This window comes from Spermophilus citellus (assembly GCF_964194105.1).
Source record: "Spermophilus citellus genome assembly, chromosome: 3".
Taxonomy (NCBI): domain Eukaryota; kingdom Metazoa; phylum Chordata; class Mammalia; order Rodentia; family Sciuridae; genus Spermophilus; species Spermophilus citellus.
The window spans coordinates 665,957-688,850 of NC_138184.1; the positions used below are offsets into that span (position 1 = coordinate 665,957).

At 60.6% G+C, this 22,894-nt stretch overlaps 2 protein-coding genes across 4 annotated transcripts; one reads left to right on the plus strand and one right to left on the minus strand.

Moving 5' to 3' along the window:
• Positions 1 to 1,099: 1,099 nt before the first annotated feature.
• On the plus strand, positions 1,100 to 14,699 carry ARHGAP45 (Rho GTPase activating protein 45). 3 transcript variants are annotated; one of them, XM_081284035.1, is made up of 23 exons: positions 1,100 to 1,414; positions 2,280 to 2,610; positions 5,242 to 5,385; positions 5,578 to 5,662; positions 5,744 to 5,816; positions 5,943 to 6,009; positions 6,144 to 6,281; positions 6,373 to 6,437; positions 6,587 to 6,697; positions 6,770 to 6,850; positions 9,199 to 9,387; positions 9,584 to 9,721; positions 9,793 to 9,983; positions 10,103 to 10,227; positions 10,310 to 10,393; positions 10,483 to 10,587; positions 10,689 to 10,861; positions 11,437 to 11,625; positions 11,697 to 11,834; positions 12,071 to 12,297; positions 12,377 to 12,587; positions 13,242 to 13,350; positions 13,797 to 14,699. In XM_081284035.1, exons 1-23 carry the CDS (start codon positions 1,325 to 1,327, stop codon positions 14,117 to 14,119), a joined length of 3,387 nt encoding a protein of 1,128 aa, XP_081140161.1. In that variant the 5' UTR covers positions 1,100 to 1,324; the 3' UTR covers positions 14,120 to 14,699. The 3 variants fall into 3 exon arrangements, with proteins under 3 accessions (XP_081140161.1, XP_081140160.1, XP_081140162.1); XM_081284034.1 differs by lacking the exon at positions 1,100 to 1,414 and adding an exon at positions 1,468 to 1,611; XM_081284036.1 differs by lacking the exon at positions 1,100 to 1,414 and adding an exon at positions 1,468 to 1,611 and having other exon boundaries at positions 12,510 to 12,587.
• A 2,788-nt stretch (positions 14,700 to 17,487) lies between these two features.
• POLR2E (RNA polymerase II, I and III subunit E) lies at positions 17,488 to 22,678 on the minus strand. Its single transcript, XM_081287973.1, has 8 exons — positions 22,521 to 22,678; positions 21,462 to 21,636; positions 20,151 to 20,266; positions 19,432 to 19,512; positions 18,753 to 18,811; positions 18,587 to 18,665; positions 18,245 to 18,321; positions 17,488 to 17,814 (listed from the first exon to the last, which is right to left on the minus strand). The coding sequence occupies exons 1-7, from the start codon at positions 22,575 to 22,577 to the stop codon at positions 18,256 to 18,258; spliced, it is 633 nt and encodes a 210-aa protein (XP_081144099.1). The 5' UTR covers positions 22,578 to 22,678; the 3' UTR covers positions 17,488 to 17,814; positions 18,245 to 18,255.
• Positions 22,679 to 22,894: the final 216 nt, after the last annotated feature.

The following is a 22,894-nucleotide window of genomic DNA, read 5'->3' on the forward strand; positions in this document are numbered from 1 at the left end:
CAGTGTGAGTGGGGAGTGAGTGTGTTTGTGATCACAGGACATCTGTGGGGCACGTGTGAGCACGTTTACATGCTTGAACCCACTCAGTGCTGGTGATCCTGGGCATGAAGCATGCAGAATGGGCTTTTTAGAAGCCTGGTCGCAGGTACCAGGCTGCCACGTGGGTCTAGCACCTCAGGACAACTGACCATGAAGTGGGTATGAGGTCAGAGCTTGGGAATGTCCTCGGCAGCTTTGAGGAGGCTGGAGTACCCGCCTTGGCTACCCAAAGCCTACATAACTAGTGGACCAGCTCTTGGAGACCCCAGCCAGCAGAACAATGAGTGGTGGACAGAAAGTCCTCCCAGGGCTGCTTGACTGGGCTGGCAGCTGGACCCAGGGCCTGGAGAGCTAGACCTGGCTCCAGGGGTGGTGGCCTTTCTGGCCTGTGCACCCAAGAGCCACCTCTCCCACCAGAGGTCAGTGGGAGTGGGAGGAAGGTGAGGGGTGCAGAGGGTGAAGGGTTGGGCTTTAGATCACCAGGAGAATTCAGAGAGGGGAGCTGACTGGGGAGGAGACAGACCTCAGACTGGGGGCCCGCTGGGGAGAAGATGGGTGCACCCTGTGGACACTGGTTCCAGCTGCTGCCGGCTCTCTGGGGTGCACATCCACCCTGCAGATCCAGTGGCACCCTGGGTGTTCTGACGGACCAGCTGTGGGCTCAGGACCTGGAAAGCAGGAATGGGAGTGGGTGGAGAGCTGAGCTGAGGCCAGTGACCAGAAAAGTGGGGGAGGGGTGTACCTGCAGGTGGAGGGGGTGCCTCTGTCGCCTCTGGGCCTGAGGCTCCAGCCCTCGGCCTCATCTGGGTGCTCGTGAAAATCCGTACCCAGCTGTCCCGCGCACGGGGGTCTGTGCGCTCCTACTGGCAGCTGGCGGGGTGTGTTTGAGTTGAAGGTCAGCATCCCTGTGGTCCTCGCGGAGTGCTCTGCTGTGTACACTGAGAGCGCATCGCCACCCGCGCGGGTGTGGACTTCGCGGCTCCTGAAAGAGGAAGCCGGGCCGGGGCGGGGCGGGGCGGCCTGCGACCTCTGATCGCGCCCACTCTGCCGTCTGGCAGGCTGAGGCTCGCACGGTGGGGCGGGTCTGCGGTGCCGCCTTGGAGGCCTTTCCTGTACCGGCGACCGTGCGCCAATGAGGGCCCGGCCTGTCACGTGGGCCTGACAGCTGGGGAGGGGGTGGCCCGTGGCAATGTGGTCTCCAGGCAGCGAGCGCTAGGAGCTGCATTTCCAAGACCCCCCAGCGTGCCGACCTGCCAGCCCCCGGGGTCACCCCTCAGACCCCACCATGTTCTCCAGGAAGAAACGGGAGCTAATGAAAACCCCTTCCATCTCCAAAAAGAACCGGGCGGGAAGCCCCAGCCCGCAGCCCTCAGGGGTGAGTCCTGGCAGAGCGGGCGGGGAACTGGGGCAACACCCGCTCGAGGCACAGGGGCGCTTCCGCGCAGCTTGAGGTACAGCTCTGGTCACACCATGCTGGGCCGGCGGTGGGGCACCCACGCCAGCTACAGTCCCCACCAGGCTGGATGGCAGAGGTCACCACGAACAGGCCAGGACCTGGGTATTCGGCTCATGGTAGGGGGCCTCAGGGCTAGTTGGTAGGGACAGTGCCAGAGTGGGAGTGGGTCTGGAGCTCTGCAGGAGGGGGGCTCAGGAGCTATTGAAGGAGGGGAGGGCTGCAGCCCCAGTTTGGTTGCATGTTTGTAGCAGGTCATCTTATGGATCTGTGTGGCACAGTGGTCTGGGAGAGGGAGTGTCCCCAGGGGCTGAGGGCGTCTCCAAGTTTAGGAGTTTGGGGGCATCTGTCTATAAGGCCTGGGGTGTCCCTAGGACTCAGAGGTCTACCAGAGCCTTGGGGTACAGGCACTGTCGGAGGAGCCTTTTCTGAAGAGGACACATCCGCAGGAGCCGGGGGTCTACTCAGGCTGAGGGCTGTCTCTGGCGCTCCCTACCCCCACCAGGAAGTGGGGTTCCCCTCCCCCAAGCGCCTCTGCGCACTCCACCCCTGGCTGTGGTTTGGGCAGGGACCGTTGTTTGTGAAAAGCTCCAGGGAAGAGGATGTTGGGTAACAGGTGCCGTGGGGGGGGGGGGGACACAGGTCCCAATCTCAGCCCTCTGACCTCTGGCCTTTGACTCCCATGGAACAAGGCTGAAGATTCTCCAGAGTCACACTTCATTTCTGGGGAAACCGAGGCACTGTCAAAGCTGAAGCATCCCCTCTACCCTCTTTCCCGCCCTCCTAGGAGCTTCCCAAGAAAGATGGAGTGGATGTGGTGTTCCCTGGACCCAGCCTGGAGCCCCCCGCTGTGTCCTCAGGTGCCAAGGCCACAGGCACACTCAAGCGGCCCACCAGCCTGAGCCGCCACGCCAGTGCTGCTGGCTTCCCGCTCTCCGGTGCTGCCTCCTGGACACTAGGCCGGGGCTACCGAAGCCCTCTGACTGCCTCCAGCCCTGCCGAGCTGCCCACCGAGGGGCCTGGCCCTGATGCAGTGGAGGACATCTCAAACCTGCTGGCCGATGTGGCCCGCTTCGCAGAGGGCCTTGAAAAACTGAAGGAGTGTGTGTTGCATGACGGTGAGAGTCAGCTGAGACAGGGAGGCCAGGGTGGAAGGCTGAGTGGACGTAGGCATGGTCAAAAAAGGAAGCAGGGAGGGACTTGGGGAAGGTCCAAATGGGTTGGCAGAGAGGCTGCCTGGAGGAGGCCATGACAACCCGGATTCAGAGGGATGTGTAGGAGTTTGGTGATCAGGAGGAGGGAAAAGCATTTCAGTGGAGGGACCGTCCTGTGCCCAGGCTCAAACATGGAAACAGAGAACAAATGCAAAGGTGTGGAGGGCCCTGGTGTGCCCACCGTGAGAACAAGGCTGTGGCATGGGTCTGAGCGCCCTGGACATAACCCTGGAGGCTACGGGAGCCCTAGAGGGTGTTCCTGCAGAGGAGGGGCGGGTTCATCTGCTCTGGAGGCTGTGGGCTGAAGGTGGGCTGCGGTCTGGGTGGAGAGGCTGTGGGGCCCTTGAAGATAGCCGGAGGTGCTGGGGGTGAGGCCTGCGCCATAGCAGTTCCGTTTTCTCCACGCGGCTGCTGACAGTCCTGCTTCCTGCCGAGTTATTTTCATCTGCTTCCTGTTTGTCCCTGGCAGCTCAGGCGGGCACTTCGACGGGGGCGGGCACAGCACCTCCTGAACCATCTTCAGCCCCACACTAAACCGCAGTGCCAGGGCCGCGCCGTTGGAGCGCCCTGACCTGCTCCCCTAAGCAGCCCATCCCACAGATGAGGAAACCGAGGTTCCAGCAGGCTGGATCTCAGCTTCGCGGCTTTCTGGAGGATAACAGGGGCTCTGTGGCCTAGGCCCTACTGAGAGGGGTGGGAGCCCGCGGGTTATCTGGTCCCAGGGGCGGAGGCCAGAGCCAGTTTCCTGGGGAAACCCTAATCTCGGTTCCTTCCGATCCTGGCGCTTCCTTGGAGGTCCGGCGTGGGCTGGGCGCAGCCCGGGGACATCTTGCAGACTCACAGCCCTGCCTGCGTCCCAGGGACGCCCTGCGAGGGGAAGAACCTGGCGCCAGCAGGAGGCGGGTTGGAGTCCTGGAGCCGCCCCTGCCGGCCGGGAGACTCTGGGCTAGCCACTGCCCTGTCTACAGCACAGGCGCGGGTTCTGTAAAATGGGGCAGGGACACAGGCGCCGTAGGATTAGTGCGAAGGTCACCAGAGTAGTTTATGCACATGGAGACCTCCTGGCCCTTGGATTTCTTCTCCGGGCCTTGGTTTCCCCACCCGTCCTGGACTGCCCTTCTTGGAGCCGCACAGCCTTGGATCCCTCCAGCGCTACGTGTAGCCTGGAGCCGAGGACCCTAACAAAGGGCAGCTGGACGCAGGGGCTGGGTTCTCCTCTGCGGGGCGGGGGGTTGCCATACTGGCCAAAGCCGGTTTGGCCGCTGGCCAGCCACAGAGACCCCCACCAGTCAGGCACCTGCTCCCAGGCGCCCGCTCGCTGTCCGGGTTCCACCACGTGAGGTGCATCTGCCAGACGGTGGGTGCACCCAGCGTGGGAGGATGCCCCGTGCGCTGCCTGGTGGGACCCGGAGGTGAGGGGCAGTGCGGGCTGCAAGGTGCCCCCGCCCCACAGTGGCGCTCCGGGCTGGCCGCAGGGGACGCACAGCTGCCGAACACTTGCCTTGGCCACGTCAACCTTGCATCTCTGCCCTTGGCAGGTGCCCCTCCTGTAGCCCACGTCTCGGGTGGAGGGGTGCTGTGGGAATCTAGGTGACCCAGGCCCTTAGGGGCAGGCCGGGGAAGAAGTGTGGTGGAGGGCAGGGGCGTGGCCTTCCCAGCGGGCTTCCCTAGATTCCTGAAATCCCCTCTGGGGGTCCGGGGGTTTTTGTGCTGAGAAGGGACGGGCAGTGATGTTCAGGCTTCACTTGGCTTTGGGGGCACCCTCCAGTGTCCTCTCCCGAATCTCACTGTCCCCTCATTCTTGACCTTCCAGAATCCCTGTGACTCTCTCCGCTAGCTCACCCACACTCTTTCTGTTTGGTTTCTTTTGCTGGGAGAGGGTGCTGGGGCTGGAACCCAAGTCCTCGTTCGCAGGTAGACAAGAGGTCCACCCGTGGCCCACGTTCCCCAGCTCCCCATTTGTATAAAAATCTTCTGACTTAGAGCGTTTGAGCGGGCGTTGAAGTCGTATCCCAACACACCACGACTAGTCCCCAGCCCTTGGCTCCTGTTGGCCCAGGAAGTAAAGCCAGACAGGTGCTTCCCTGCCGTTCCCACCCTCAGAGCCGGTGAAGTGGAAGTGTCCCCGGGCCTCGGCTTCCTCATGTGCAGAGTGGAGGTGCCCACTGCAGTGGCGGCCAGGATTGCGCCGTGGGAGGTGAGGGGTGGCTGGCCGGGTGCTCAGGCAGGCAGAAGGGCAGGCCGGAACCAGGGGCCTGCGTGGAGGAGGAGGGCCAGGACTTGGCCTTGGACAGCAGCAGTTTGTTTTCCGGAGGGTCAGAGGGGTTCTGAGTGGAAGGGACTGTCTAGGCCGAGGACCAGTCTGTGCAGACCTGACCAGGAGCCCAGAGAGGGTCAGTCCCTCCCCTGGGTCTCCTGGCTGCCCTCTCCCACCTCGGCCTCAGTGCGCTCACCTGGGGACAGGAGCTGTGAGGACACAGCAGACCCCCTGGGACTGGCCCCTTCTTTCCTGCTCACACCCACTCTGACCAGCAGATCTCCTCGAGGCCCGCCGGCCACTGGCCCACGAGTGCCTGGGTGAGGCCCTGCGTGTGATGCGCCAGGTCATCTCCAAGTACCCACTGCTGAACACCGTGGAGACCCTCACTGCTGCTGGCACCCTCATTGCCAAGGTCAAAGGTCAGCAGATGGGGCCCGGGGGGCCGCCAGGCCTGTCTGCCAGGCAGGACTTCCTGGAGGGGGCGCTCTCTGAAGTGGGTTTTGAAGGATGCACAGGCGTTCGGCAGGCACAGCTGCTCCCTGATGCTTGGGAGAGGGCTCTGTCAGTGAGCTAAGGGACGATGGCCTTTCAGAGTGTCCTCTGCTTCCCAGCCTTCCATTATGAGTCCCACAATGAGTCGGACAAGAGGGAGTTCGAGAAGGCCCTGGAGACCATGGCTGTGTCCTTCAGCAGCACGTGAGCTCGCACGGGAGCCCCTGGGGCGGGCTGAGGGACAGGGTGCCACGTGCCTCTGGTGCTGACCCTCTGGCCCTGCAGTGTGTCCGAGTTCCTCATGGGCGAAGTGGACAGCAGCACGCTCCTGGCCGTGCCCCCTGGGGACCCTAGCCAGGTGAGCAGCGGGGGTGGGGCGGGTCTGCATCCACCTGTGGGTGTGCCCCCCCTCAGGCAGGTGGTGGCCACCTCCTGCAGGGCAGGGTCCCCAGGGCTGGTCTCACTAGCGTCTCCCTCTGTGCAGTCCATGGAGAACCTGTACGGACAGGGCAGTGAGGGCCCCCTGTCCAGCACTGAGGACTGTGAGGAAGGTAAGTGTCCCAGAGCCCCAGGGGCAGGTGCGTGAGTGGGCTGGGCACCAGAGGCCTGCACTGAGCTGGACAGGGAGGGCAGGGTGGCCAGATGGCTGGGTGGTGGCCTTCCAGGCTGAGCAGGTGCCCCGCAGGCTGCCCACCCCCAGAGGAAGTGGACGTGCTACTGCAGCGCTGTGAGGGTGGTGTGGACGCTGCACTGCAGTATGCCAAGAACATGGCCAAGTACATGAAGGACCTCATTGGCTACCTGGAGAAGCGGACTGCTCTGGGTGAGGGTGGGCCCAGTGGGGTCTGGCCAGAGGGTCCCGGGAGCCGGTGCACCTTGCGCCTGTCTAACACTTGGCACCTCACACCCTGCAGAGATGGAGTTTGCCAAAGGCCTACAGAAGATCGTCCACAACTGCAGACAGAGTGTCATGCACGAGGTGGGCCCCGCGGGCTGGGACCGGGCCTCCCTTCCGTACTACAGGAGCGGGCGGTGGCTGCAGGGACTCTGAGAGGTGACAGGGTTCCAGAGCTGGGCTGCTGCCCGGGCCATCCCTCCCCACCTCAGTGACTGGCCCCACCCCCACAGCCCCACATGCCCCTCCTGTCCATCTACTCGCTGGCCCTGGAGCAGGACCTGGAGTTTGGCCACGGCATGGTGCAGGCGGTGGGCACGCTACAGACCCAGACCTTCATGCAGGTGGGCTGGGCCTCCAGGGTGGGCTGGTGGGGGTGTGGCCAGGGCCTCCACTGAGGGACCCTCTCTCCCCAGCCCCTGACCCTGCGGCGGCTGGAGCATGAGCGGCGCAGGAAGGAGATCAAGGAATCCTGGCACCGGGCACAGAGGAAGCTGGTAGGGGTAGCAGGCATGTGACTTCGCGTTCCTGCCACTTGGAGGCCTGTGCTAGCAGTGCGCCTGGGCTCCTGCGCCTTTTTGCGCAGGTGTCCAACGCAGCCACAGCACTGTCTGGCCCCGGTTGCGTTCCCAGGACTGAGGCCCTCTGCTCCCCGGTTCCCACTGCGGGTGGTTCAGAAATGGGGAGAAGCCAGGTTTCCTCAGGCTGCAGAGAGCTAGTCCCCACGAGAGGAGGACACGGAGGCCCAGTCACTCTAGTCTGGTGTTGGCTCCCCAGTTCCCTTTCGGGTGGCTTCAGCAGCACCGTGGACTATTGTTCGTCTTTTTAGCTGAGTTATCAGCGCGGGGGGGGGGGGGTGAGAAGCCCCTTCCTGGACGCTTCCAGCGTATACCAGCCAACTCCAGCAGCTGCGCAGCTCCTGGGTGACCATTTTGGCGCTTGTCTCTCGACTGACCCCTGCACCGAGAAGTTCACCCCTTAGGGTCCAGACGATGCAGCCTCGTTCCCTGGCAGCTGCTCAGCACTCAGCTGAGGCTTCTGTGGCTCAGTATGTGGATGGGCAGTTGCTTTAACAAGCATCACAGCTAAGCCATCTGTGCTCCCACCTCCAGAGTCTGTGAGGGTTTATCTCAGATCAGTGCTCCAAAACAGATGTCATGATCGAGACAGGTACAGGATGGCTTTGCTGCTGCACCCTGGCCATGCTTCTTCTCAGCTTTGTGAAACCTCAGGTTACATCCCTTTCCTTGGTGTGCCTCAGACAGTGCCTTCTTCTTTGTCTATTATTATTATTTTGTACTGGTTTGATAGAGCTCTTCACCTGTTGGAGAACTCCGATCCCAACACTGTGAATCGTAGACTCCTCCTACCTACTTGATCGTTTGACCTTTCCCCCCGCCCCGAGTGCTGGGATTGAACCCAGGGGTACCAGTGAACGACGTCCCCGGCCCTATTTATTTATTCATTTTAAAGTATGTATTCAATTTATTCCATTTAAGATTAACTGAGGACTGAAGGAATTCCTAAGATTTAGACTGATTTAGTCATGTAAATTCCAAGCCACCAGTTAGGAAGATGAGCCAGTTCTCTGAAGCTTCAAAACGAAGCCTGGTCTTCTCCTCCTAGCCTGATGCCCGTGGTCCTGGACATTTTTATTTCCTAAATAGAGCAGATTCTTCTCTCATCCGAGCTGACCTTCCTGTGTCCTTTTCCTGGTACTTCTCAGCCCTTTTTAATGTCTGGTTTTTCAGACAGGATCTCACTGAGTTGCTGAGGGTGGCCTTTAACTTGTGTCTCCTGCCTCAGCTTCCCGAGTCGCTGGGGTGGTGAGCTTGGCTGACACATTCCGCTTGACTTTGTTTCTTCTTTCAATCCTTTTATTGGTTGCTATTTCGGTACTAGGGATGGAACCCAAGACCTCACACGAGCTAGGCTTGCGCTGTCCACCGAGCCGTGCCCCCAGGCCCTCGTGTTTCTTTGTTTGATCTGCCCTGCTTGTCTTGCAGGAAGAAGCCCTGGTGGTAGTTGATTGCAGTAGTCTGTGTGTTTTGTCGGATTGAACCAGGAGTGCTGTGCCACTGAGCCACATCCCCAGCCCTATTTTATACCTTATTTAGAGACAGGGTCTCTCTGAGTTGCTTAGTGCCTCACTAAGTTGCTGAGGCTGGCTTCAAATTTGCGATCCTCCTGCCTCAGCCTCCCCAGCCGCTGGGATTACAGGTGTGCACCACTGAAGCCTGGCTTCATTTTATTTTGAGACAGGGTCTCAGTAAGTTGACAGGTCCATCCACAGCTCTGGCTTTTTTACATGGAGTTTTGTGTTGTCCATCAAAAGGGATTCCCACACATGGGATTATTTTGAAATGGTCTCTTAATACTTGCAGTACTTTTTCCTTTTCTTCTTCTTCTTCTTCTTCTTCTTCTTCTTCTTCTTTTTAGCTGAGGACTGAGCAAGAGTTCCACCAGCGAGTGGTGGCTGAGCCCCTGGTTCTTTTCTGCACATTTGGCCTCTGAGGGTTTGGGCTGAGGGGCCTCCCGGGCCGGTGGCTTCTGAGCAGGTTCCTGGTGCTCAGGGGTGTCTGGCTTCCTGCCAGCCTCCTACTCCAGTCGCACCTGTGTTTCTGTCAGAGGCTATCCCACTCCTTGAGGGGTCTGGTTGCGGGTGTCACCTCCGATTCTGCTGCTGTTGGGCAGGGACCACTGTGTGCCAGATGGGACTGTGGGTTCCTGCGTTGCTTGGCTTGGTCCTGCTGGGTGCCAGAGCTGGGGCTGGAGAAGAGGGTGGGAGCAGCCAGGGCTGGAGGAGAAGCTGGATCCGGCCCCACCTTGCCTTCTCACCACCCAGCAGGAGGCAGAGGCCAACCTGCGCAAGGCCAAGCAGGGCTACATGCAGCGCTCCGAGGACCATGACAAGGCCCGCTTCCTGGTGGCCAAGGCAGAGGAGGAGCAGGCCAGCTCAGGACCTGGGGCGGGCAATGCAGCCTCCAAGACCCTGGACAAGAGGCGGCGGCTGGAGGAGGAAGCCAAGAACAAGGTGAGGTCAGCAGGAGGCTCAGCAGAGGGTCTGGTAGGAGGAGATCCAGGACAGCATCTCCCACACTTGTGTGAAGTCCCATCTCCGGGCCTCTGGTCGCGGAGCACGGCACCCTCTCCTGCCTGGCTCCTCCCCGGGTTTCTGCATGGCTTGGCTGGGTCCTGCTGAGGGCTGAGCCGCTCCCCCCCCCCCCCAGGCGGAGGAAGCCATGGCCACCTATCGCACCTGTGTCGCGGATGCTAAGACACAGAAGCAGGAACTGGAGGACACCAAGGTGACAGCACTGCGGCAGATCCAGGAGGTCATCCGGCAGAGCGACCAGACCGTCAAGTCGGTGCGTGCGGGGGCGGGGCTCTGGCCGTGGTGCGTGCAGGGCGGCCGCTCACCTGTGGGTGCTGCCCGCAGGCCACCATCTCCTACTACCAGCTGATGCACATGCAGACGGCGCCCCTGCCGGTGCACTTCCAGATGCTGTGCGAGAGCAGCAAGCTCTACGACCCGGGCCAGCAGTACGCCTCCCACGTGCGCCAGCTGCAGCGTGGCGAGGAGCCCGACGTGCGCTACGACTTCGAGCCCCACGTCTCCTCCAGCTCCTGGTATCCCACCCGCCCAGCCGGCTCCCGGGCACATGCGGTTCGGGGGGCAGGCTTCCCACCTGGAGGGGCAGGACTGCTGTGAGGCCCCTGCCGACCCTTCCTCCTCACCCTTCCACCAGGTCTCCCATCATGCGTGCCCGGAAGGGCAGCTTCAACGTTGGGGACACAGTGGGGACAGAGGCCACTGGCAGCTCCCCTGAGGAAGGTGGGCCCAACGAAGGGGCGCCTGCCAAGGAGCCCAGGGGTGAGTGCCTGGTGAGAGCAGGGGAGACTGGTTCCCAAGGCCGCCTGAGGCCTGTGCTGGACACACCCTCCTTCTTCCCCAGGGGTGCGGGGACACCAGGTGCACAAGTCCTGGCCCATCTCCATCTCAGACTCCGACAGGAGTCTGGACCCCAGGCCGGGCTCAGGTGAGGCCTGAGGCCTGCCCAGCGGGCTGGGGCAGGGAGCTGCTAGTCACCCTGGCTTGGGAAGTCTGATAGTCCTCTGTCCTACATAGAGGACTTTAAGAAGTTTCAGCGCATGTCATCCAGCGGTGCCGTGTCACCCAGTGAGGAGCTGGTGGAGCAGGAAGGTGGCCCAGAGGTGTCTGCCTTTGAGCAGGGTGAGGAACTGTGGCCTGAGAGGGGAGGGAGAGAGCTCTGGAACCCGTCCAGGGCTTTGCCCCTCCTGCCTTGTGACACTGGCTGCCCGTCTCACGCCTAGCTGACCTCAATGGCATGGCTCCTGAGCTGCCTGTGGCTGTACCCAGCGGCCCTTTTCGCAATGTGGGGCTGTCCAAGGCAGCCCGCACCCACCGGCTTCGGAAGCTCCGGACGCCCGCCAAGTGCAGAGAATGTAACAGCTACGTGTACTTCCAAGGAGCCGAGTGTGAGGAGGTATACGCCTCGCCCATTGGGGCAGCAGTGCTGCGGGGGAGTGCAGAGGGGCTGGACAGGCCAGAAGTGGACAGAGTGTCTCGGGGGCTGAGAGCCAATGTTGAAGCCCTGGGCTGTGGCAGGAAAATCAAGGGGTTGAAAGGCGGCAGGACAGGGGTATAGAAACACCAGTTTTCAGCTGGGTACAGTGGCACACACCTGTCATCCCAGCAGCTGGGGAGGCTAAGGCAGGAGGATCGCAAGTTCAAAGCCAGCCTCAGCAATGGTGAGGTGCTAAGCAACTCAGTGATCCTGTCTCTAAATAAAATACAAAATAGGGCTGGGATGTGGCTCGGTGGTAGAGAACCCCTAAGTTCAATCCCTAACAGTAGTACTGAAAAAAAAAAGTAGAAGAAAGAAATCCCAGCCCCAACCCCAAGCAGCTGGAGTTCCACCCAAGAGGGGTGTCTGCCTGCCCGGAGCAGTCTGGCTTGTGCCTTCAGAGGATGTCATGGAAATTGCAAGGGCTCCAGGGAGGAAGGTGCAGGTGGAGTCCCGCCTGCCCGGCCCGAGGCTCACTGCCTGCTGACCCCCAGTGCTGCCTAGCCTGCCACAAGAAGTGCCTGGAGACCCTGGCTATTCAGTGCGGCCACAAGAAGCTGCAGGGCCGCCTGCAGCTCTTCGGCCAGGACTTCAGCCAGGCAGCCCGCGGTACCCTAGATGGCGTGCCTTTCATCGTCAAGAAGTGCGTCTGCGAGATCGAACGGCGCGCGCTGCGCGTCAAGGTGTGTCTCTGGGAACTGGTGGGATTCCCGGGTCCTGGGAGGGCGGGCAGAGGCTGACTTCGGCACCGCAGGGCATCTACCGGGTCAACGGTGTGAAGACGCGCGTGGAGAAGCTGTGCCAGGCCTTCGAGACCGGCAAGGAACTGGTGGAGCTGTCGCAGGCCTTACCGCACGACATCAGCAACGTCCTCAAGCTCTACCTGCGCCAGGTGAGGCGCGCTGGAGGTGTGCACTGGAAGGGGCGTGGCCAGAGCGGGTGCTACAGCGGGTGGGGTCCTACTGTGCTGGGCGTGGCCAGAGCGCGGAGGGGCGTGGGCACGGGTGCTCTCTGGAGGACTGGGGCGGAGTCGGTTGCTGCAGTGGGTGGGGCCCTGATGTGGTTGGGCGTGGCTACGGCGGCAGGCTAGACCAGCCCTCCGACTCTGGTCCTGACACCCTCCTGCAGCTGCCGGAGCCTCTCATATCTTTCCGCCTATACCACGAGCTCGTGGGGCTGGCCAAGGACAGCCTGAAGGCAGAGGCTGAGGCCAAGACGGCGTCCAGGGGCCGGCAGGATGGGTCTGAGAGCGAGGCGGCAGCTGCTGTTATGGTGGGCCGCCTACGGGAGCTGCTGCGGGACCTGCCCCCGGAGAACCTGGCCACATTGCAGTATCTGCTGAGACACCTGCGCAGGTAAGTCGTAGGGCTGGGGCCCAGGGTTTCAGGCCGGCTCCAGGAGCCACTCACACACCCTGTGCTCTCCGTGCCCCAGGATAGTGGAGGTGGAACAGGATAACAAGATGACCCCAGGGAACCTGGGCATTGTATTTGGGCCAACACTGCTGAGGCCACGACCCACAGAGGCCACCATCTCCCTCTCCTCTCTGGTGGACTATCCCCACCAGGCCCGTGTCATTGAGACCCTCATCGTCCACTACAGCCTTATCTTCGAGGAGGAGCCTGAGGAGGCACCAGGGTGCCAGGTGAGGCAGGGGTCGGAGCCACAGCTGTGCACAGGAGGGAGTGGGTGCCAGCAGGTGGGGACAACACTGGGAAGCCCTTGTTTGGGACAGAGCAGCCAGTTGTCTTTGGAACAGAGACTATACAAGGTGTGTCTGAGCCCTGGGACAGAGTGCTGGGGAAACAAAGGCACTGCTGGCCTCCACCCTCCACCTGGTCCACTTCCTGCTCGTGGGCAGCTGGGGCCACTTCAGCCAGAGGCCTGGCTGGGGTTCTTTAAGTTCGTTCCCTTTCCTCACAGCATCTGCTCCTCTCTTCTCTTCAAGTCCTCCTTGTGTTTCTTCACCCGTCTCCTGGCATCTCGTGGTGTTCCTGAGTTTTCTCTTACCCCCACCAGCCTCAGTGAGCCCCCGAGAGCCAGGGACCCTCAGGACTGGGGCCAGGACTCCCTGGCTCTGACGTGGGCGTGTGTGCTGGGCCTGGCCCGTCTGGCAGAGCGGGTGGGCTGGGAGCAGGAGTGAGTGGCTGTTTCAGGAGGAGCAGGCCTATTTGCACAAGCTGTGGGAGTGGACACGGAGTGGACACTGGGACATCACACAGCCTCAGTAGCAGCGGTTCTTACTTCAGGGTCTGGGGCAGCTGGAGCTGCGGCCTCCCTGACGCCCTTCCCCTGGCAGGATGGGCCACCCAGTCAGCGGGCAGAGGTGGTGGTTTCCATGCCCTACCCGGAGGCTGGAGAGGAGTCTGCCTATGCCCTGCAGGAGGAGGCAGAGGACCGGGGCCGAGGTGAGTGGGGCTGCGGGAGGCCAGGCCCTGGTGCCAGTGGGCACGTGTGTCCACAGTGGAGCCTGCGTGCACAGCACAGGTTGGAGTCGCGGTGCCCAAGACTGCACTTCTGTGGGGTCGTCTGCCACGGACACCACGTGGACCCAGTATTCAGCACTGTCCTTTCAAGTGTTGTAACCAAGCCAACAATGCCTTCTTTCCAAGGTGGCCATCTGCACTGAGGAATGGCCATGACGATCCATGCCCACAGGCCTTGAGTCTTTGAGGCGCCAACATCGGGCCAGGCCAAATGCTTCCCTGGGGGGGAGTGTAGTATCAGAAAGGGAGCAGGCTGGGGTGGGGACCCTGGGATTTAACTCAGGTGGAGATGTCCCAGTGTCCACTCCGTGTCCACTGAGCCAGGTCCTCCACTCCATTCTCTCTCCCTCTCTGTCCGGCCTTCCCAGAATCCCGAGTTGCATCTAACGATTCTGACTCAGAGCTGGAAGAGGGCTCGGATCCCTTGTCATCCTCAGACGCCAGCGCCCTGCACCACCTCAGCTTTCTGGAGAAGGAGGGTGAAGCCAGCCTGGAGGGTCGCCGGAGCCGCAGTGGCAGTGAGGGGCAGCTGGGGGAGGAGGAGGACGAGGAGGACCAAGTGCTGCAGCTCTCAACCTACAACACCAACCAGTCCAACAACATGGCGCAGGCCCAGAGGCCCACCATGAGACTCCGTGGCGGGCAGATGGCGGCAGGCACCTGCTGGGGGCGACAGCCAGATTTCCTCTGAGCTGGGGTGGTGGGTGGGGACAATTGCCAGCTTCTCTTATACCTGGTCTGTGTCTCTGCCTCTTGGGGCCATCTGCATCTCAAGGCTGGGCTAGCCTGGGCTAGCCTCGCAGGCCTGTCCTGGGTGAGAGCACCTGTGCTGGCCGTCCTGCTGGCCGACAGGGCGGCAGCCTCCTCCTGAAGCTTCTCACCTCGGCTCAGCTGAGCTGGAGACCTGGCTCTTGGGGAAGCTCCCTATCTTTGGTCAGCCCACAGGGCCGTGTAGGTGGAGCAGTCGGGTCCAAGTCCCCTCGCTGCCCCTGGGCTCTCAATCTTAGGTCCTGCACTGATGTCTCCTCACCCCTGCGGGGCTGAAGGCTGTTCTGGGTGCTGTGGAACTGGGGTGCAGGCCAGCCTTGACACTGAAGCCCAGGCTGGGGGTCAGTAGGGGCAGGCTCTGACTTTGGGATTTGCTCACTTTTCCAGAAAGCTCTGGACACCTAGAGTCCAGGTCACCTAGGTCTAGGTACACAGTGCAGTCTCTCGCAGGTCACCATGTACTTCTTGGAAATGTGTCTGTTTTGCTTAAAATAAACTTATACCTGGTCTATGTGCTGTGGCCCTGGGGAAGGGGGAAGCTGGGCTGCAGGCCCGTGGTATGTCCTTGGCTTCCTGGCTGAGGAGGGCCACAGGGAGGAGGTCCCCTCTGCCAGCCCTGGTGGTTTGGCAAGCCTGGGAGTCCTGGAGGCAGCCTACAGCTCCGGGATGGCCTGCAGAGCGGTCCGCATGGAGAGCATGTTCTCCGCTGCAAGGTCCCTTGCCACCCCACGTGGCTGCCAGGGGCCAGGCTGTGGCAAAATTTGGCTCGTGACCTTCTGGAGACTGAACCTGGAGCTCACGCATACTCAGCCTGTTCTCTGTCACGGCCAGTGGAGGAGTGGCCACTGCCCACCCGCTTCTTGGTCCTGACCCTCACCTGAGGGATGGTGCGGGGGGTCACTGCTGGGTGAGGCCCTGAGGCTCACCCAGGGCAAATTTCCTGGGCAGAAATAGGTGAGCTTTGACTCCAGGCAGGGGTCCACAGCAGATGGTGGGGGAGAAGCCCTCCCTCCCCATGCAGCAGTCACCGTCAGGACCTGCAGCCCCAGACCCTACATGAAGCCGCACTGACCTGCCTACAGGGCACAGGGTCTTCTTGGCAGGCAGCAGGCCGGGGTCTAGGTTTCCACAGCCACCACTCCTGCCACAAGTCAAGTTGAGGAGTGACAGGAACCCACTGGCCCACAAGGCCAGAAGCATTTCCTGTGGCCCTTGAGTGGGGATGGACCCAGGGTCTTGTGCAGCCTAGACAAGCGTCCACCACCGAGTCACCTCAGCCCACCTTGTCTTGCTGGCATCAAGAGGCACACCCAGCGGCTGACTGCATCTGAGCTGTTGTCCCACCATCCATCCCTGGAATGTTCTACCTTCTCAGACTCACACTGTCTCCCAACTCCTGTACCCCCCTGCTGCTTCCTGCCTCTGGATCTGGGGGCTCCAGGGACCTCCTGCAGTGACAGGCTCATATTAGGCAAGGTGATTTTAAAAAGCAGCGTGTCTATTTTTGGAGAGAAGGGGCATTTCCTCTACCTGTTAGACATACTATAAGGCTAAAAGCATTATCGATCCCTGGAAAAGAGGGAACCTCCAAACAGACCCCTGTGTGTCTGGGGTTTCACATAATAGCACTTCAGGGTGGCCAGGAGAAGCCCTGCCTCTGACGGGTCCAGACCCTCTTCCGTCCAGGGCAGTTAGGCCCCATCTAAATGTACGGGAAGGCCCACTTGTAAACAAGTAACCATGTGGGTACTTAAGGGCCATGAAAAGAAGTTTTTGCAAATCTCGTATCTGGTAAGGAACCAAAATCTACAAACAAGTCACTTCACATCTACCACGAGAGCTTCACTCAAAGAAGGGCCTGGGGTTGGACTCAAGAGGTAGAACACCTGCTCAGCACCTGCAAGGCCCTGGGTTCCATCCTCAGCACCACATAAAGATAAATAAGTAAAATAAAGGTGTTGTGTCCAGTTACAACCAAAAAACATCTTTTTTAAAAACTTTTTTTTTTTAAAGAGAGAGTGAGAGAGGAGAGAGAGTGAGAGAGAATTTTTAATATTTATTTTTTAGTTCTCGGCGACACAACATCTTTGTTGGTATGTGGTACTGAGGATCGAACCCGGGCCACACGCATGCCAGGCGAGCGCGCTACCGCTTGAGCCACATCCCCAGCCCCAAAAAACATTTAAAAAATTTTTAAAAATAAAAGTAAAATATAGGGCTGGGGATGTGGCTCAAGCGGTAGCGCGCTCGCCTGGCATGCGTGCGGCCCGGGTTCGATCCTCAGCACCATATACAAACAAAAGATGTTGTGTCTGCCGAAAACTAATAAATAAATAAATAAATAAATATTTAAAAAAAAAAAAAAAAAGTAAAATATATATTAAAAAAAAAAAAAAAAAAAAGGTATACATTAAGAGGTGCCGGTGAGCAGTGAGGGTGAGAAGCCAGGGCCCAGTGCAGGCTGGGGTGAGACATGCAGCCGCCAAGCAGGTCCGAGCGCCACCTACCAGCTCGGCCACTCCTGGTGTATGCCCAGAGCAACGAGAGCCTGTCACCACACATCTGCCCACAGATGGCCTCAGCAGCTCTGTGCACCACAGTCAAGTGCCAGCACAGCCCAAGGTCAATGTCCCAGGGGAAGGGACACCCAGCCTGGTCCAGGCACACCTGGAGTGTCCTCAGCCACAAGCAGGAGCGAGGTGACAGCTGCAGCGTGGATGGACCTGAGGACCTTATGCCCTATGAGAAGCAGACATGCGAGGCCACAGAGCGTGACCCAGTGACAAGAGACCCCCGATGCAGGAGAGTCCAGAGGCAGGATGTAGACCTGTGGGTGCAGGGCTGGGAGGGGACGGGTTTCTCTTTGCAGTAACCGTGTTTCAGAACTGGACACGGGATGGTGGCACATCAAGAAGCAGTGAGTCCACCATCTGCAGCCAGGCCCTCAGTGGCACCACGTATGCTCGGCAGCTCAGGCTGAGGGTCTCATCCCCAGCACTGAGGAACCCAATGCAAATGCAGACACAGTGGGAAGATTCACCAACGCCTGCTTTCCACCTGTGTGGGCAGAGGCCACCCGAGGTCAGCGGGAAAGGCAGAGACTGACCTCCTGTTTCCAGGTGAGAGGAGCAGCCGAGCAAGGTGCAGGCACTGCACACAGGCTCACCCGGTGCTCAAGCCGAGGCGCACAGCAGGCCCAGGGGTCAGGACAGGCAGCATCTGCCCCCAGGCTCCACCCAGAGCAGGCCACCCGCATAAGCCTGGCAATTCATCTTGGCTTTTCAAACAGTCAAATCTCCTTTATTTTTAGGCCCTACATTCTGACATTCTGACAGAGGAAACCTGCCAAGGAGCTGGCGCAGCCTTGCCCTCGGTGAAGTCAGGAGGTGTCAGGTGGAGATGGGGCCCAGAGCACACAGGGGCGCAGCCAGAGCCGGCCAGGCCATGGGAGAGGAGTCCTCGCCCCAGGAAGACAAAGCAAAGCAGAGACTGCTGCCCTCCAGAATGCAGGAGGGCAGGTCCCTGCAGGTAGGTGGGTGTCCCTGACGGTGGTCACATACACCCATGCCATCCCTGGGGTCTGGGCACGGAGGAGCAGGGCCTCCATGAGTCAGGCACCTGGAACAAAGAGAGCATGCAGGGCAGCACAGGGTGCCTGCTGGGCAGCACAGGGCCTCTGGCAGGCCTGCTCCATGAGCATGCGCACAGGTAGCCCAGGGAGCTCGGGAGGGCTCTCCTGTCTCAGCACTGCCCTCAGGTGGGTCTGAAGTCACCCTCCTGGTGGGACTGCCAACACCCCCCTGCAAAGCTCTGCCTCTCGCCTTCCCTGAAGGTGAACCGTCCTGACAGTGGACAGCTCAGGGGAGAAGTGATATGGGGGTAGTTCACCCCTGAATTCCTAGGCATCTGGGGCAACAGGAGTGAACAGGCCCAGGTAGGGTCTGAGCCGGGGGCAGTAGGCAGGGTTTGTCCCAGGACAGAGTGACAGTCTTCCTGGAGGCCAGCACAGGGAGAATCCCCTGCCTCTGGCCCCTCCCACACATCTCACCTGCTGCGTGGCTACTGCACCAGCCGGTAAGTGATGTACCTGCCCGCAGTCTCACTGGGCCGGATGATCTTCACCACCTGCAGAAGCACAGGGACAGGTGCTGGGGGACAACAGGCCTCACCATGGCGGCAGCACAGGGTGGCAGGCAATGCCTGTTGAAAAGCCCAGGAGCTACTCTTCTCTGGACCCCAGTTGCTGTGGCTTTAAAAAGGTGTGTGGAATGTGGTTCTAAGGCCCTTCCAGGCTGCAGGGGATAGGACTGTGGGAGGGACAAAGCCAAGTCCCCGGCAGGCAGGTTCAGAGCAGCATCAAAGGTCGTCCCGCCCCTGAGAGGTCTCTCACCTGCCCTCGCTTTATCCCAAAGTAGCGGGCCACAGGGTCCCCTGCCTGGATCCTGGGCAGTTGGTTCTCTCGGAGTTTGCTGGGAAGCAGGTCAAGGAAAAGCCCAGCAGGGCCATCTGGGGTTGGGGTGGGACTCTAGGAGCCAGGGGTGTGCCTGCAAGGATACTACCGGGCCAGCAGCTCAGTCACCTCCTCCTTGGTCATGACCACATGCTCTGGGACCAGCTGTGGAGAGAGGAGCCCACCAGTCACCACCAGGGCTGCCAGACTTCAGGACCCAGACAAAGCCCAGCACCACCCGGAGCACACGGGGAGGGGTGAAGAACCCCACTGAAGCTGTGGGCAACCTGGGAAATGGTCACTGCATTAGGTTCTCTTTTTTCCCCTGGTACCGGAGATTGAACTCAGGGGCACTTCACCACTGAGCCACATCCCCAGCCTTTTTTTGTATTTTATTTAGAAACAGGGTCTCACTGAGTTGCTTCACGTCATGCTTTTTGCTGAGGCTGGCTTTGAACTCGTGATCCTCCTGCCTCAGCCTGCCCAGCCGCTGGGATTACAAGCGTATGCCACCGTGCCCAGCTGCATTAGGTTCTCTCTACTATGCTGTCAGCACAGGGCCTGGGGGCCCCCAGAAACAGATGCCTGCTCCCAGCCCTTATCCTGCAGACCCAGGCAGGCCTGGGACCCACACCCTTAGCAGGCGCCTGGATGCAGAAGCTGCCCTGGCCAGGCCTCACTGTAGGAAGCCTACCCTGCCATCCTCCCCACTCCCCGCCACCAGGCCACCTCCTGCTCCAGCCTGCTGATGAGCAGCACCCCACCTGCATCTCCCACTGGCCTACCTCGTGCTCCGTGATGTTGATGAGCAATTCCTGCTGCAGGAACTGCTCCAGGATGTACTTGGGGGCCATGTCCACCAGAGACTGCAAGAGACAGGGTTGTCACACACAGCTGTGGATGAGCAGCCTCAACCCTGACCCCACCCCTCAGGCTGCAGGGTCTACCCATGTGCCTCCACACTGCACCCAGGTGGTGTCCTCTGGCCTATGCCGGCTGTCACAGGGCATGGTCTCTCCCAACCCGTCCAGCTGCCTCTTGGGTGTCTTCAGAGCTGGCATGGCAACTTCTCCCCATCGAAGAGGTACCATGCGACTATGTGAACCCTACAGCCCGGGCTGGACAAAGGCAGTGTGCTGGCCACCTGATCCCCATGAACCCGCTCAGCTCAATTCAATCCAAATGCCAGGAATGAGGGCACCTGTGCAGGCCACAGGGCCCCAAGCCCCTCCTGATGAGCCCACCCCTGTCCTAGCAGGACACAGAACCTGGTTCCCACAGTCACATCAGGACTCCGGGCTGAAATCCCAGATGCGGGGATGGGAGGCCACCCTGGTTGGGGGTGCCCAGGCGAAGCCTGTCTCTGGCAGGGAGTAAGAGGGTGGCAGGCAGGGGCAATGAGGTGTTAGGCAGGCAGAAAGGGTTGGGACTTGTAAACTCAGCCACTTCCTCCATGGGACTGAACTGACCCAGCCCCTGGGTGGTACAAAGGTGGGGCGCCTACCTGCTTGGCAGAGGGTGTCATGCCCTGCTGCACCACGATGAGGGCCCGGGTGATGTTCTCCTCTTGCATGCGCTGGCAGTAAACCTTAATGGTCTTGATCCCCACCTTGGGCTCCTCTGAAACAGATGTGCAGTGGCACACTGCTAGGAGCCTGCCCTCACCGCCCAGGGCACGCCGACTAGCCGGCTTCAGTCCAGTCGCTGCTCCTTTTGGGGCTTCAAGGTCCCTACTTGCAAGGCAAGACCTGAACTGCAGGATCCAGGGCGGGGGCTGGCTGCCTCAACACCACCAGGGTATCAAGTCCCACTGGACCTGGCAGTTCCCTTCCTGACGTTTGGAGTCAGGTGCCCCAAGCAGTTTTACAGTTTGGGAGACTCTAGATTCTTTGGTTCTGGGAGCCCAAGAGACAGAAGCTGGGTGTTCACATGGTGAGAGTCTGCTGACAGGGCACAGGCCTGCCACCTGAGTACTGGGAGGCCCAGGAGCCCAGGGGCCAATTGGCACAGGGACGTAGGGTTGTCCATGTTTTGTCCAGCCACAGCCTCTGCTCTCACCTGACCCACTGATGACAGTAATAGGACTGGACTGTGCCCCTTCATATGCTGAAGCCCCAGCCCCAGAACCTCAAAGTTGTAACTGTACTTGGAATCAACATTTTTAAAGAAGCGGTTAGGATACAGTGAAGTAATCAGAGTGGGTATTGAGTCACACTTAGGAAGAGATTAAAACTCACACAGGAGAGCCTTGTGAGGCACCCTGCTGGGCAGAAGGACATACCCAGCATCCAGCTACTCAGGAGACTAAGGCTAGAGGAACACAAGTTCCAGGGAAGCCTGGGTAACTTAGTGAGATCCTGTCACCAGAGGAGAAAAAAAAAAAAGCCTGAGGATAAAGGTCAGTGGTTAAGCACTCCTGGGTCCAGTACCATAAAAAGTTTTTAAAAAGCATTAAGGGTCCTAGGGGAACCGGTGGGAAGGAGGGCAGGGCAGGAGCCCTGCAGCACCTGGGTGGGACAAAGGGAAGTGGCACATGGGCTCCAGGGACGAGGCCTGTCTGCCTGGCTGAGAACTGGGCCTGTACTTTCCCTCCAGGTGGGGAAGGGGGAAGACACATGCAGAGCTGATGTCATGGGGGGCTGGGGGCCTCAAGGGTTGAGAACACAGTTCAGAAAGAGATGGGGAAAGGGGGGGGGATGGGAACCACACGGACTTAGAGGGTGCTATGAACCAGTGGCTGAGGTGGTGTCTAGGTGACTACATCAGAACCTTACCCCCTTGGGGACACTTGCCATGGACCAGCACAGGCCCCCACCTGGGAAAAAGACGAACATCTGATCAGTGGGGTCATCATTGTGTGCCACCAGCACGGTGAGGTCTGTGCGGCGCGGCCGCCCTTCACTCGGCTTATCCCCAAACTGGGCTTTGAACTCCTCCAATGTCTGGTCCAGCTCATCCTGGGTCACCAGGTAGCCACGGTCATGGCACAGCTGCTAGGAGAAAGAGCCAAGTGATGACCCTGCCCAAGCATCTTAGCAAACAAGAGCTCATGACCTGAGTGGACAAACACACACAGCTGAATGTGGCAGTGGCACAGATGTAGTACACAGCCTTGAGTCACTCAGTAGTAACAATCGCAAACTGGCTGAGCATTTAGAGGGTGCCACATAACTAGCCACTGCGACCCCCTGTGATGACACCAGAGCAGTCCCAGAGGCTCCCAGAGACCTCCAGCCTTGACCCCCTTAACCCAGTCTGGCAGGAATCTGGCTGGGAACCAACCCAAGCAGTTGCAGCCAGTCCTCCTAACCCCTCTGCAAAACCACGTGAGGCAGGGAGACGACAGGTGCGGCTTCCTGCGACCGTGCTGACAGGGCATAAGGCTGCAGGGGGCTTCACCCGGAACGGCGGGGCCCAGGGTCGCGGGCTCTGGCTCGTCCTGCCTGCACTCCCGCTCCAGCCCCGACTTCCTCCTCTCGCTTGCACGCTGGGCAAGCACTCCCCGACTCGGAGGCAAACGCAAGATGCCTTCACCTGCTTTCCAAACCAGAGTCCGCGCAGGCCAACCCAGCAACGCCCTCCTCCCGGCCTGGCCTCGGCTCCCGCCGCGACGGTCCCCGGTGCCGGAGAAACCACGGCAGGGGCGCGGGCGGTGCGGCCCGAGCTCAGGCCCAGGACCGCAAAATAAGCAGGCGCGGAGGGACCAACGCCGGGAGCGCGGCCTGGACTCCGCCGGCGGCGCCAGCTCCGGTCCCCGCGCGCCCTGTCCTCCTCCGGGCACCCCAGGCGGGTCTCCGAGGGACGGGGGCGGGCGCCGCCACGGTGAGGGAGCGGCGGGCACGCGGGCAGGACAGGGCGTCCTCGCGCTGCTTGCCTGCATGATGGTCTTCCGGATCTTCCAGAGCCGGTAAGTCTCTTCCTCGTCGTCCATGGCGCCGCCGCGCGCAGGCCAGCCCACCGCGCATGCGCCCAGCAGGACCCACGCGAACTCCGCCTGCGCCCAGCGCCGGGCAGGCCCCACAGCCTGCCCCCGCTCGGGTCTGTCGTCGGCGAACGCCTGAACGAAAAGACCTGCGCGACCGGCAGCGCTCAGGGCAGCCCGAGCCCTCCGAGGGCGGAGGCTGGCTGCGCAGAGACCCGCCTCACGAGTTCTGTGGCTTTGGCTGCAAGGCCAAAGTGCGAGTTTGCGCTCAACTCCGGCTCCGGGGCGGCGGTGGAGAATCCCCGGGGAGCGGGGCGGGCGCGGTG

Excerpts from the sequence above, each read along its gene's own strand:
- ARHGAP45 (XM_081284034.1), top strand. The coding sequence starts at position 1,510 with ATGCTGGGCCGGCGGTGGGGCACCCACGCCAGCTACAGTCCCCACCAG. Across the intron at positions 9,722-9,792 it reads GCGACCAGACCGTCAAGTCG|GCCACCATCTCCTACTACCA; the intron begins GTGCGTGCGGGG and ends TGCTGCCCGCAG. Across the intron at positions 13,351-13,796 it reads GGCAGAGGACCGGGGCCGAG|AATCCCGAGTTGCATCTAAC; the intron begins GTGAGTGGGGCT and ends CGGCCTTCCCAG.
- POLR2E (XM_081287973.1), bottom strand. The coding sequence starts at position 22,577 with ATGGACGACGAGGAAGAGACTTACCGGCTCTGGAAGATCCGGAAGACC. Across the intron at positions 19,513-20,150 it reads TGACACCCTCTGCCAAGCAG|TCTCTGGTGGACATGGCCCC; the intron begins GTAGGCGCCCCA and ends TGTCTCTTGCAG. Across the intron at positions 18,666-18,752 it reads ACTGAGCTGCTGGCCCGGTA|CAAACTCCGAGAGAACCAAC; the intron begins GTATCCTTGCAG and ends CCTGCTTCCCAG.